The sequence below is a fragment of the Podarcis bocagei genome (assembly GCF_964188305.1).
Source record: "Podarcis bocagei genome assembly, chromosome: 2".
NCBI lineage: Eukaryota > Metazoa > Chordata > Lepidosauria > Squamata > Lacertidae > Podarcis > Podarcis bocagei.
The window spans coordinates 119089989-119104368 of NC_138126.1; the positions used below are offsets into that span (position 1 = coordinate 119089989).

Genomic DNA, 14380 nt, shown 5'->3' on the forward strand with positions numbered 1-14380 from the left:
AGTTCCACTTTTTGCCTTCCTCGCATGTTTAGTATGCATGCCAAAGCCCTTATAAAAGGCCTGCAGGTCTTGAGGAATTGGTGGCTCTCTTGCTGTTGTTGACCTCCAGTTCCCATCTGCCCCAGCCAGCATGGCTCAGCGGTCAGGAAAGATGGGAGTTGTAGTCCAACCATACCTGAAGAGCCACAGGTTTCCTGTCTGTGCTCTAGATTGCCCAGAACACACAGTAGTGTGTATTATTTAATAATAATAATAATAATAATAATAATAATAATAATAATAATAATAATGACACTGCACACTGCTAGCCAGCTGTTCACCCTTGTCTTTCCATATCTAGAAGACTCCCCAATTGGCTTCCGCACTCCTCTGACTCTTGATGACCTGGAGAGTGAGGATTTCCAACTCCACCAACCCCAGATACATTGGGTGACAGGTGAGTTGCTTTCCTCTGGTGTGTGCTAGACTGCGGACACGTCAATAAGATGTTCAATAAGCCAATTTGTTTGGACTAAAGGCTGCTGGGTGGAATTTATTCCACACTAGTGGTTTTACGAGGAACCAATGTCTTTTATGAACCAACAGTTTGGCTTAAAAAATGCCCAAAACCTCTTCTACGGTTCCGTAGGGCAGTGGACATTCAATAACATGGCAATATGTAACCTGGGGACATGGGCAGAGCTGTAGCTTAGCAGTAGAGCATCTGCTTAGCATGTCAAAGATCTCAGGTTCAATTCTTGGCTACTTAAAATCCTCCCGAAACCAAAGAGAATGTCTGCCAGTCCGTGTACACCACTGGTGGGGAATTTATGGACCTCTAAATGTTGTTGTATTGCAGCTCCCCAAATCCTCTGCCAGGGGTTGCAGCCCAGAAACAACTGGAAGCCTATAGGTTCCCCATGTCTGACATAGACAAGATTCAGCTAGACACTCAAATGGCTGATTTTGTATAAGAAAGGCTCTTATGGAAGTTTGTGTTCCCTTCTGACCTTCTCCTTGGGGAAACCCTGACAAACTTCACAGGAAGTCCACCGTCTTCGAAAACAGTTTTGCTGGAGAATCGCAAGATAAATATTTTTTTACATGTCAACAAATGTCCTGATCATGACTCCATGACTCAATCCACCCTGAAACGTCGTCACCAGGGATGGAGGTGTATTGAATGAGAAATATGCTGATTGGCTACGCAGGCACAAATTGAACCATTTTACAAGATCAATTTGGCACATCCAGATCCAATGAAAACCTTCCCTTCAGTCCATTTTAAATGTTCCAAAGTACTTGCAGCCCCTTAGATTATTTAACATATTGCTACAAAAGTTAGGTGCCTCCCGGTGGCAAGAGCCCATGGGGCTCCAGGCACTCACCCAGGGTCTGTGGTCCTTTGGAGAATTGAGACATGATGGAGATTGTCATAGCTTTAAGAAATGTGGTTTATTCACCTATTTACACCTTCAGTCTCCATGGAGGGAGTCCAGATCTTACAGCATGGCCATTTCAAGGGGGGGTTTGTCCCTCACAGCTGTGCAGCCAGCCTTCAGCCAGCCTGCCCAAGATGGATCCAAGTATTTCTTCTTCTTCCTTGTTCCCAGAACACCCTGCTAAAACTCTCTTTTCCTGTCACCTCACACCCAGTTACCCTGGCAACCTTCCAAACCTCTAGAGCAAGGGCAGAGGACAGTTCTCAATGCCCCTCAGTGGCCCTGTATTGTTTCTTAATGGGACTAGCTTGACCAGGTCATTTTTGCATAGGCTAGTTCAGGAATTCCTCTACAGCTTGTATTTCTCCCTTCACATCCCAAATAACTAAAATTCTACCATTTAGAAATTTATGGGGTTTAGAGGGATCCGCCCCCTGAAACCTATAACGGTATATTCCTCATTTCAGGGTCAAATTAGATGTGACATTATTTTATTTATTTTTATTTTTTTAATTTTCCCGCCTTGCCCCACCATAGTGCCCAAGGGGTTCCCAACAGCAGCTGTAGGGAATCCTGAGTAGCTTGGGGACCCCGGAAGCTGGGTGGGGAGAAGTTATCTTCTCCCTGTTGCAGTCTTGAAACAAATATCCTCTCTGAAGCTGCTGTTTGTATTTCAAGGGAAGTGTCCTTTGGCACCTGTGGGAGTTTCCCCTCAACTGCAAATAACACCTTCAGAGAAGAGACTTGTTGGGAATGTGGCAGGGGAAATAAGAATTAAACTTCTCTTTACCACCCGCCACACTTTTGAGGCTGCTCTGGCCTGACTGCTTTTTACAAAAAAAGGCACACATGACTGTGATGTAAACAAAATCTGCTTCTTTTCCCTTATGGGGTATCCAAGAGCCCCTATAGAGTCCTTAAGTGGGTTCCCTATTGGTAGGATAAAATGACAGAGGCCAATCAGAGAATATTGAGAAGCAAAGCAGCTAGTAAGCTTGATCTTTATTAAACTGATGCAACAGGGTCCCCACTCACCACACGCAGGAGGGAGGAGGAACCCAGAACAATGGTGCGCACGCCCTTCTATAAACTTTTGAAATTGCCCACCCTGTAGCTCAAGACCACCACCAAAAACTTCATACATAAATCACAGGAGGAGGCGGTCTACAACAGAAATCCTGTCTGCCAGGATACCTGACAATGGCCAGTGATTGCTTACTTGGGCAGCCTGGCCATTATTTTGTGATGGTAAATACTTTAATTCTGGAATCCAGGTCACAGGCTCACCCTATTCATACGCAAAGATGCCCTTTAAGACAGGTAAGCAAAAGACGATGGAGGCTTTCCCATTTCCTTCCTCCTTGCAGAGAAACATTTGAGGTCAGTTTGGGAGAGTCAAAATGATTTCAGGATTATTCTCCTGTACTATTTCAGACACGTGGTTTACATACTTATGTAGGTGTTTGCCTTGTAAATTTATGAATATTTAATTTATGTATCTGAGGCCTTAAATTCTTATAACAACTGCATCCATGCAATTAATGCCATGTGTAGCTTAGTCCTCAGATACCACAGCAACACTTCTTTTTAAATGTTCTAAAGTCTGGATTCAACATCTAGCTGTGGGAAAGGGGTTCAAACCTAGTGGATGAAGCAAAGGTGAATTCTGCAATGGAGGGCTTCTTGAATGGGGAAGTTTGACTAGAGTTGGTCTGGAAAGCAAACCACCTATTTTCTTTTATTTTCTCAGCCGCAGGCAGTTTCCTTCCCTTTCCTGTGCTTCTGTAGAAGAAGCCAACTTCTGTGTATTACATTTATCACTATTTTTGCATTTGTTAGTCGTTCTATACACACACTGTTAAGTTGTGGGTGGACATATCAGACGACACAGCGATTCTTCAAACAGGCTCTTGTTTATTCACAGGCCAGGACAGAACTGAACTGAAGGGTTCAGCCAGCCTGCTTATATAGAGCTCCACTACAACGCAACAGTAACAATTTTCTAAAACTATCCAATCACTGAACGTCACTTTCGGCCCCTTATTTGCATAACTATCTACAGTATCCCCCTGCTGGCCCAGGGTGAGAACTTCAGTACATAACACACACAAAAACCTCTCAAAGTGTAAAATGAGTGTGGCGTGTAAGTAAGTTGAGAAGTTTATTTGGGTACCCTGCTTGCTTGCCTTGTCTTTGCCCAGACGATGAGTTGGTGGAGCTCAGCGATACAGGGACCGTGATGAAGTGGCACATTGGCCAAAAGAACAGCACCCTCTTGGTGGAGGACAGAGATTTGGTAAGAACAGCGGCTCGTGTTGTAAATAAAAATATGCCCTTTTCCCTTATGGGGTATCCAAGAGCCCATATAGAGTCCTTACATAGGTTCCCTATTGGTAGGAGAAAATAACAGAGGCCAACCAGAGAATATTGAGAAGCAAAGCAGCTAGTAAGCTTGATCTTTATTGATCTGTTGCAACAGGGTACTCCCCTCACACGCAGGAGAGGAAGAGGACCCAGAACAATGGCCTGCAAGGCCTTATAAAGACTTTTGAAATTCCCCTTCTCTAGATCAGGACCACCCCCAGAAACATTATGCATTTTCTGGGGAGCCTGGCCATTCTTTGGTAATGCTAAAATACTTATTTCCTGGGCCAGGTCACAGGCTCACACCTTATTCAAACACAGATTAAAGGAAGAGACAATGGGGAGGCTTTTCCATTTTTAACCTTGCAGAGAAAGGATTTGGTCAGTTTAGGAATCAAAATGGTTCCAGGTCTGCCTTCCTGTACTGATCCATGTATGTGGAGTTATGAGCATTACTATATATCTAAAACCATAAAATTCCTATCACAATTTCCCCCCTTTGGGGCTAGAATTTTTCTTAAAAATTTTTGCCCCACAAATAATAACATCGTATGTTGTAAATGGATGTCTTTGTATGAATATATCATATAAAAATAACACATGTTGCGTTTTGCTACTAAATTACTTGTGGCATTCTAACACTTTGGGAGAGACCATTTACTCAATAGTGTTCTATGCTTTACACCTAGCAGGAAGGTAAGGTCCACTAATGACTGAAAAGTGCAGTTTGCTTCCCCCCCCCCGCCATTTTTGTGTTCTCAGGTGTCAAGGTAGCTCTTCTGTGGTCTCACACTGACATAGTGCTACAGCAACACATCCTGTCTGTTGAATCCCCTCAGGGCTTTCATTTAACCATGTCGCCTGGCATTCACCATAGCTGGCACAGGTTTTGGGCATCTCGTGAGGGAGAGGTCTTCGCCTTGGCCTTTAGCTATGGGATTTTATTATAGGCTGTGGTCTTGGGCTCATGAGAAGTTGCTCACTTGCACTTAAAGGACCAAAAAGCTAATTGCAGCCTGGATACACTTGCCCAATTCAAACTGAGTCCAATTTGAATTTATCTTGCCCCATGGTTCTCAAGTCTTCAAACCAATCTGTTAAAAGAAAACCATTCTTAACAAGGGCAGTTGTCCAAATAAGTCAATTTAAGTCTATAAGGAATCATTCCTGCTAAACCAAAGCATATCCACCTTCATGTACCTGGTGTTTTATGGATCCAGAAGTTTGTCATTGGCAAAAAGAGGTTTAACACATATTAAAATGGATAGGGAAAGTTGGCAGAGTGCCAGGTGGAACAATGTGGTTATAAATTGATCTAAACATTGGACTACACAATAGTGTGAGCTATTAGAAAGTATAAAATGCATGAGAATTCTCCATTGGTGTGTAAGCAATAAGACATTAAATATAAAAACAGTTAAGCACAATAAATTGCCCCCCTTTGTGGAAATCACACTGTCAGACACATTTCAACATTCTTACATAATAACACATAATACAAAAAAATAATAATTAAATATCTGTTACATATCTTGACACAATTGTGATCTTTTACGTATGTATCTTTTGAATCCTGGAGCACAGTCTTAAGGTTCAAGTGAAAAAATGTCCTTGCAATTCAACTCCTCCCCCCTTTGTCAGGTCCACTCCCCCCCCCCCCCGGCAGTCTATATCCTTTGAAAGAGATAGCTGTGGGCACTTTGAAAACTCTGGCGTTGCAGGTCTTGTGATGGCGAAGGGGTTGTTGCTGCTTTTCATCATTGTACATCTGTAGAAGTGATATCCTGTAAGGGGGCAGGGTTTTGGGGAGACTTAAAAACACAGTTAGACAAGAAAGAGGCAAAAGGCAAAAAGGATGTCCTCCAGTTTCCATGGGAAGCTGCAAATAATAACAAATCTTAGCATATTAAGCATTTTATTTATTTCAATATTATTATCACATTTCCACATAATTACTGTTATTATCTGCTAAGTTTGTTTGCTTCCTTCACTTAATTTTTGTTGTTGTTGTTCTTTTCATATTATCAAATAAAAAATTACTCCACATGTAGAGAAAGAGAACTGTAAAAATACAAGAAAGGTTAAAAAATAAAAGGAAAGCAAAAAATTAGATTACCAGTTAGATGAAAACAAACTTGACACAAAAACATCAGATTCAGAAAAGACCTATTATTAAATATATTATCAAAACCACGCAGATTACTACTAGACTGAAAAAAAATACAAAGGTTAAAAAATACAAAAGAAAGCAAAAAATTAGATTACCAGTTAGATGAAAACAGACTTGACACAAAGACATCAGATTCAGAAAATAACTATTATTAAATAGTACAAAGATATTATCAAAACCACACATATTACTACTGGACTGGAAAAAAAATGGGAAAACAATGGGGAAAACTTAAAATTCACCATGTGCTATCCAATAAAAGAACTTCATGAGACTGACTTTCAACATGTGATGAACATGTCCCCAAAGTAAAACACAAACACACAAAATGAGCTATGAGGAACCAAAAATAAATAAATGCTAAGACACACAATTAATAAGTAACCTGAAGTAATCTGTTTTGGCATTCTAACATCCCAAATGAAAATAAAAGTGTTTCTTGATGTGACATCAGCTGTAATGTTAATAGCGGAATACTGGGAAATGAGTTAATACCAATAAAAATGAATGACAATTTTAAAGTTGTGCAGGTACCTTGCACTAGCCAAAATGACAGAATTAGTAAGAAATGCTCAGGCCAAAGGTAAACAAGTACCATTCCACAAACAATGTTTGGTTGTGCTTCGATTAACTTCATAGACATCATGGAGAAACTGATTAAATAAATGAAAACAGATTATTTGTAACTTTAAAAAAAAATGTCAAAGGCACAAAGAGATAGAGGTCACTAATACAGCAGGGATTCAGACTTGTTTCACAGAACAGAAAGAAAGTTACTGTTTGGCTTTTAGGGAAGAAAGACAAAAGAGAAACAAATGCAATTACTTTTTATAGAGTATTTAAATCACTGTTTGCATCCCCTCATTATCATTTGTGCTGTGGGAGAAAAGAAAGGACACTCTGTTAAAAGGGAAAATTATTTCATGTGAGAGGTCTGTCAGGAAGTGCTGTTCCTAAAATGCATAGGCATATACACACACACACACCAAAAAAAAAACAAAAACAAAAACAAAAACTTATAAAATTTAAATTCCATTGGGAGGCGAACCTTTTGTTAGCCCCTGGGGCAAGACATTAAGGGTGATTTCCCTCAATGGTTCCAAATTTTACATAAGGAAATTTGTATAGGTTTCAGGCTCTCCAAACCTTCTCTCTCCCCCCTCCTTTCTCTCTCTCTCTCTTTTGTAAGCTGATCTAGCCTCTGTGCATGTGCAGAGTTCATGCCTCAGCAAACCTTTTATACAATTGAAAATGTTGCATCTTTTGGCTCAATTAGAATAAGGAAGGGAAAGGTAAGGAGTAGATTTTAAAAATAGGGTTAGATTTTAAAACAAAAAAGAGAAACTCAGCAATTCAAGTATTCACCATTCAGCCCAAGCAAACTGAGACTGCTTCCTTTATGTACAGGAAAGGGCTATCATTATTGGTCATTTTATCTGGTCATTCGCGGAACAATCAACCGCTCTCTTATTTATGAGTAAAAATGGCCAGGTAAGGAGTGGTTTTTTAAAATAGGGTTAGATTTTAAAACAAAAAAGAGAAACTCAGCAATTCAAGTATTCACCATTCAGCCCAAGCTTCCTTTATGTACAGGAAAGGGCTAATATCCCTCTGGCCATTCGCGGAACAATCAACCGCTCTCTTATTTATGAGTAAAAATGGCCAGAGCGTTAGAATTCATAGGATTTTTTAACATTCTCAGTCATTTCAGCCTTACCATTTGCAGACAAAAAATTATTATTATTATTATTATTATTATTATTTTCTGCGCCTTAATTTACAGGAATGGCCAAGGCTAATTGTACTTGATTATTCATTTGTATGTGCTTAAACTTTGAATTGACTTTTAAGTTTGATTAAAAAAAAATAGTAGACAAAATGATAAATACTGTAATCACTCAAATGCTTGATATTACCAGTTGTGCTTCAAAACATCATGGCTTTTACCTCTCACCTTTTAAAACTAAAAAGCAAAGCTAGGCTGAATTTCAACTCCATTACCACACCAGAATTTAAGAATTACCCTCCAATGCTTGCAGACACATGGTCTTCCACACAGCCACAAATTGGGAGAGTTGAAAGGGACCCTGGGGTCATCTAGTCCAACCCTAAAATACAGGGTTCATAGCAAGATTTGTACTACCAGAAACACACACATTCACCTCTCACCTTTAAAAACAAAGAGCAATCTGGGCTGGATTTCAACTCATCAGCCACAAATTGGGAAAGTTGAAAGGGACCTGGGGTCATCTAGTCCAACCCTAAAATACAGGGTTCATAGCAAGATTTGTACTACCAGAAACACACACATACTTATGTACACAGACACAACTGGGGAAGAGATCACAAGCCATGCGCCTATCACAAACCATGCGCCTATCATGTACTAAGGAAAAAGAAAATAAAAGTACCCAACCCTTTTAGCAGATCTTGAAGCTAGTTTGAGTGAGAGTTTACTTCCTTAGACTAAAGAGTGCAAATTCCTATAGAAATTATCTTTAAAAGAAGATTGAAGTTAACATTTTTCCTAAGATAGGGAGAGGATCTTTTATAAAGCAAAGTTTAAACAGCCATAGATTTGATTTAAAAGGAATACAAGAGTGAACAATTTTTCCTGAACTTGCAGAGGAATAGTAAGCCTAATCTATGCCCCCCCCCTTTGCAGTTTCCTTTAAAGGAAGCTTACTCGGGAGTAAATTTACCTGGCACAGAATAAGAAGGAGAAGGGGAAAAAACCCTGAAAGAGACAGAATGAAACAAGGGGGGGCATTTTCTAAGAAAAGAGGCCAGGACGTCTTATAGAGACTGATACCAGGAGCCTTACAATAACTCTTCTGTCCAACCAGATCAAAGTTAAAACTGGACTCAGATATTTTTCTTAGAAGGAACACCATACTTTCATAGGCATATGCTTAATGAAATACATACACTGCATTTTAGCTTGAGAGAGCAGTTGGCTCAACTAGGCTTTTGCAGCAGAAACATTAGGTTAACTTAGACTGGAACACAGGTGTACTTGCAAACTCAAAAGTTACAACAAAACATTTACCATTAGACTTAAATCGCCCTCCTCACTTAAACTAGAGGAAGGAGGTGGGGTAATTCCCCTTTCAGAACACAAGTAGCACGTATGCAGGATTTTACCACTTGGGAGGAAAACTCTTTTAGAGCCTCTCTCAAATAACAAACATTTGCACACTCCATTCTCCATTTTGTCTTGCTTTAAGATTGATAAGGCTCAACATGGCTTCCTTAGATTTAGAATTTGGAGCAAGCTTGCATTTTTATTTTAGATGGCACATTTAAGATAAGCAGCTGCTGGATGTTACCTAAGTACAATTTAAACACAGGAAAAACGTTTCTTAAACACAAATTGAAGGGGACTGTCAGAGTCCAGGCAGGAAGTAAGCACCAACTGGGCTTCTTTCCCATCAGGAGTCTGTGGGTTCATTTCTTTTGATTGAGGTGCACCCATTTTCAATTAAAAGGGTTTTGGACCTGGGCAAAACTCCGAAGGGTCCGGAAAAGGGGAAACCTGGACAAAAAACTTGGGGATACCTGGACAAATCTCCGATGGGAAAAACCTGGGGATCAGAGGGGAAAACTTGGGGAAACCTGGACAAATCTCCGAGGGGAAAACTTGGGGATCCAAGGGAAAAAAACCTGGGGATACCTGGACAAATCTCCGAGGGGAAAAACCTGGGGATCCAAGGGGAAAACTTGGGGATACCTGGACAAATCTCCGAGGGGAAAACTTGGGGATCCAAGGGAAAAAACTTGGGGATACCTGGACAAATCTCCGAGGGGAAAAACCTGGGGATACCTCACTTAATCTCTATTCTACAACTCACAGCAACCTCCCTGCCTTTTACAATCTAACTCAGAGTCCCTACTGAACGCTTGCACACTTGCAATGCCAGATTGAGACTCTGGAATATGAAAGATGGAAAGGAATTCAGCGCCCTTGCGTTCTCTGTTCACAGGTCATTTCTAACAAAGATCGCCATGGCAGAGGTGCGGCTGCGCTGGAAGTTAGTTTTCAGTGCAGAAGAAATTGCACAACCTTTCTGGGCAAAACTCCGAAGGAATAGGTTGGCATAAAGAATTAAGTGGAAGAAATCACACACAACCCTTGCCTGGGCATACTCCGAAGGGCTAAGGCTGGTGTTGAGATCGAGGGGACAGAAAGGAGTAGAAGGCAATTTTTTCAAGAGTTAAAGTGAGGAAAGAAGTAAGGATTTGAGAAGTATAGGTTTGCTGTGGTTTGCAGAATCCCACCCCACTACCCATTTTTCCTACTCATACTCACTTCGCAAGCGCTGTCCTGGTGATTCTGGGATCTCTTGACTGGTTGTTTAAGGCCGGCCTGATCAAGCTTTGCTTCCCCTGGTTAGCCTCGCTGAACTCCAAGTTATTGCCAGACCCTGGGACCGATGGAAGACTGGTTATTCCTCCTGGCAAACTGCCTGGTGCGCGCTGGATAACCAGTCTTTCCTCGCTTCCAGAATCCGGGTAACCAAAAGTCCCTTCGTGGTCGCCATCTGTTGTAAATAAAAATATGCCCTTTTCCCTTATGGGGTATCCAAGAGCCCATATAGAGTCCTTACATAGGTTCCCTATTGGTAGGAGAAAATAACAGAGGCCAACCAGAGAATATTGAGAAGCAAAGCAGCTAGTAAGCTTGATCTTTATTGATCTGTTGCAACAGGGTACTCCCCTCACACGCAGGAGAGGAAGAGGACCCAGAACAATGGCCTGCAAGGCCTTATAAAGACTTTTGAAATTCCCCTTCTCTAGATCAGGACCACCCCCAGAAACATTATGCATTTTCTGGGGAGCCTGGCCATTCTTTGGTAATGCTAAAATACTTATTTCCTGGGCCAGGTCACAGGCTCACACCTTATTCAAACACAGATTAAAGGAAGAGACAATGGGGAGGCTTTTCCATTTTTAACCTTGCAGAGAAAGGATTTGGTCAGTTTAGGAATCAAAATGGTTCCAGGTCTGCCTTCCTGTACTGATCCATGTATGTGGAGTTATGAGCATTACTATATATCTAAAACCATAAAATTCCTATCACACTCGCAATCCACTGCTGATCACAGAAGTTTAGGAGATCCTTTGGAGCCAAACTATGGGTTGTATCCAACGTAGCACTAAGTTAAAGTCATTTAGCGGAATCCTTTTTTTCTGCCGGTGGAATGTTTTGTGTCAGTGGAAGCAGGTTGCTGGTGATTTTCTTGCACTATAGATTGTGCAATCTGTTGCACCTAGTGACCCTGTTGCGTTGGATTTCTCCTTGCTCAACTCATCCACTCGCACAAAAGACCTTGTACTAGCAGGCAGAGAAGGTTGGATATGTCAGGACACAAAGGTTCTTAAGAGCAGAAGCAGTAAGGCAAGGCCTACAAGGCCTACTCATCTTGGATGATGATTCATTCTCCCTATAAAAAGTAGCCAGCCTGTCTATGGGCCTCAGTCAGAGAGCTGTATGGACTGTGTATGTAGTAGTCTGTGGAATAGTGCTGTTGCTGTTGCTATGTAAAGCTAAGGCAGACAGTGTGGCTCCAGGACTCTAGTAAATCACTAACTAAGACTGTGCCTCTGTGAAGAGTCAGATAGCTGCTATGAGCACTCTGTGTATGCTCTTTAACTATGCTATTTCTGAAGAAGTTTATTTTCTTCAAGTAAAAGTTTTATTCTGTTTATAAAGAAGACTCTGCATTGATTAATTTACCACTGCGCAACAGGATACAACCCAGAATCTCTAAAAATTGGTATGCAGAGCATGACGAGCCAGATTTCTGGAGCACTGGAGTATGAAATGAGTGGTGTGCTCCTTACCCGTCCTCGCACGGCGAGGAGGAAGGGCTTTTCAAAGCTGAGCTGCAGGCAGCCTTCAAGTGGGAGTAAAGAATGAATACAGCTCACTGGAAAGAACTCACTGAAAGGCACAGAGAAGGAGCAATGAGGCCAAAGGCACAACTGAAGGCATTTGGCTATGGGAGCTGGGAGGGTGAAGCCTCACTTGCTGAAAGCCAGGAGCATAGGTAAAGGTAAAGGGACCCCTGACCATTAGGTCCAGTCGTGACTGACTCTGGGGTTGCGGCGCTCATCTCGCTTTATTGGCCGAGGGAGCCGGCGTACAGCTTCCGGATTATGTGGCCAGCATGACTAAGCCGCTTCTGCCGAACCAGAGCAGCGCACGGAAATGCCGTTTACCTTCCTGCCGGAGCCAATTGCCCGGTAGAGACACCCTCATTCCACTTCCACCTTCACTGTATCATCACCACGTGTTGCTGTTTACAAGAGAAAACTGCAGACAACTCTAGCTGAGATATGCCCAGAATCTTCCTTCTGGGGTAGGTGACCCCAGAAGATCAATTTGGGTGCCCCTGTCCTGATACAGAGCTCTACAGATGACTGAGAGCAGCTATCAGTTCTTCCTTCAGGTGGGAAAGGTCTGTAGCTCAGTGCTTTGAAGCCAGAAAGTTGCAGGCTCCATCCCAGCCATCTTTAGGTAGGATTGAGAAGAGACCCCTGCCTGAAACCCTGGAACGCTGCTGTCAGTCAGCATAGAACTTCTGGCCCTCCAGATGTTGTTGGATTCCATCTCCCACCAGTCCTAGACAGCATAGCCAGTCTTCAGGGTTGTTGGGAGTTGGGCCCCCGCAACATCTGAAGGGCTCCTACACCACCCTTGGTGTTAGACCAGAGTTTCCCAAACAGCTGTTGTTGGACTACAACTCCCATCATCCTTAGCTAGCAGGACCAGTGGTCAGGGATAATGGGAATTGTAGTCCAAAAACAGCTGGAGACCCAATACCAAGAGATGCAGACAATACCAAACTAGATGGACCAATGAGGTGACTAAGTTTAAGGCAGCTTCCTATGTTGCCACAACAGACCAGACTCCTGGTCTTTAGCCTACTTGTTCTCAGCTCAGGTTGCTCACCGGTTCTTGGGCTCTGAGCACCTGACAGGCTTCAATATGAAAAAGAAAATAAGCTTAGCCTCCATAATAGGTGCAGTTGCCCCATCTTACATTAACAACCCCATTCTTCTTTCATCCCCTCTTTCCTTCCCCTTCCACAGCATTTCTTGAAAGCCTCCCACTTCCAAGTATCACCGGATTTGCAGTTCCTGCTTTTGGCTTGCGATGTGCAGCAGGTAAGGGCCCAAAGTGCTTGCAGGCTGGTTAATTCCTCCACCCAATGCATTAAAAAGAAAAGGAAAGGAAAAACCTTTAAACATCTGAGGTGCTGGAATCGATCCACCCGCCACCTGCCCCAGAAAGGGTCAAGATTTATCACTAGCAGAATCTTGAACAGGCCAGTTGGTGCTGAAATTGGCCGCCTTTCCCTGTTCCCATCTTGGATAATTATAAACCATACAAATGTGCAAAAGTGCGGAGTCACCGTTCTCCATGCCAGCTGTGGAAAATTAATCTTGCTTCTCTATCCATTCCTGCTAATACACCAAAATTTTCTAATGGGACCGTAGTCTATCTCATAGGTGGGAAACCTCTGGTCTGTGGGCCTGATTTGGCCCACCAGGTCTCCCCATTTGGAGTGCGAGACTGTTTTGGCCAAGCCCACACATACCTGCCCCACACCTGACATCATATAGGATGCCCGGTGTGGGGCCGGTAATGATGCAGCTAGGCTATAGAGCTGTTTGAGCAGCCATCAGTTTGTCGGTGGCTAGAATGAACTTCTGGAAAGGCACCAGTAAGGGGGGCTAAGCCAAGAACCACATCTCTGGGAGCTGTGAGAAAGGGAGGGTGAAGCCAGACTTGCTGGAAGCCTATGAACTACTAAGTGTAGCAGGAATGGCAGCTACAACACCCAGGAGCTTCCAAATTTAATACAGCAGCAGAAGTGCCAGATCAATATTTTGCAAAAGCACCTTGCAGGTACCAAAAATCGGGCTTTGCATAGGCCATAGCTCAACTCCTTTCCTCATCCCATCCCATGGTTATTTGATTATAAGTGAAAATCAAGCCTCTCCTCGGATTTCCAGTCCACAAGTGTCATCTAAGTGCATCTGTGATCACACGTCTAAGGTAAAGGACTCCTGGATGGTTAACTCCAGTCAAAGGCGAACATGGGGTTGCGGCGCTCATCTCGCTTTCAGGCTGAGGGAGCCGGTGTTTGTCCACAGACAGCTTTCCGAGTCATGTGGCCAGCATGACTAAACCCCTTCTGTTGCAACGGAAACCAGAGCGCATGGAAACGCCGTTTATCTTCCCACTGCAGTGGTACCTATTTATCTACTTGCACTGGTGTGCTTTCAAACTGCTAGGTTGGCGGAAGCTGGGACAAAGCAACGGGAGCTCACCCTGTCGCGGGGATTCGAACCACCGTCCTTCTGACTGGCAAGCCCAAGAGGCTCAGTGGTTTAGACCACAGCGCCACCCACATCC

General features: G+C 42.8%; 1 protein-coding gene across 2 annotated transcripts in view; it reads left to right on the forward strand.

The window, feature by feature from the left end:
* LOC308580090 (inactive dipeptidyl peptidase 10-like) overlaps positions 1–14380 on the forward strand; it is a 58736-nt gene that overhangs the window by 4850 nt on the left and 39506 nt on the right. For both annotated transcript variants that reach the window (XM_081181307.1, XM_081181306.1), the window contains exons 3-5: positions 341–436; positions 3623–3717; positions 13051–13125. In XM_081181307.1, the coding sequence (XP_081037433.1) occupies positions 341–436; positions 3623–3717; positions 13051–13125 (266 nt within the window). The remainder of the gene's footprint in view (positions 1–340; positions 437–3622; positions 3718–13050; positions 13126–14380) is intronic.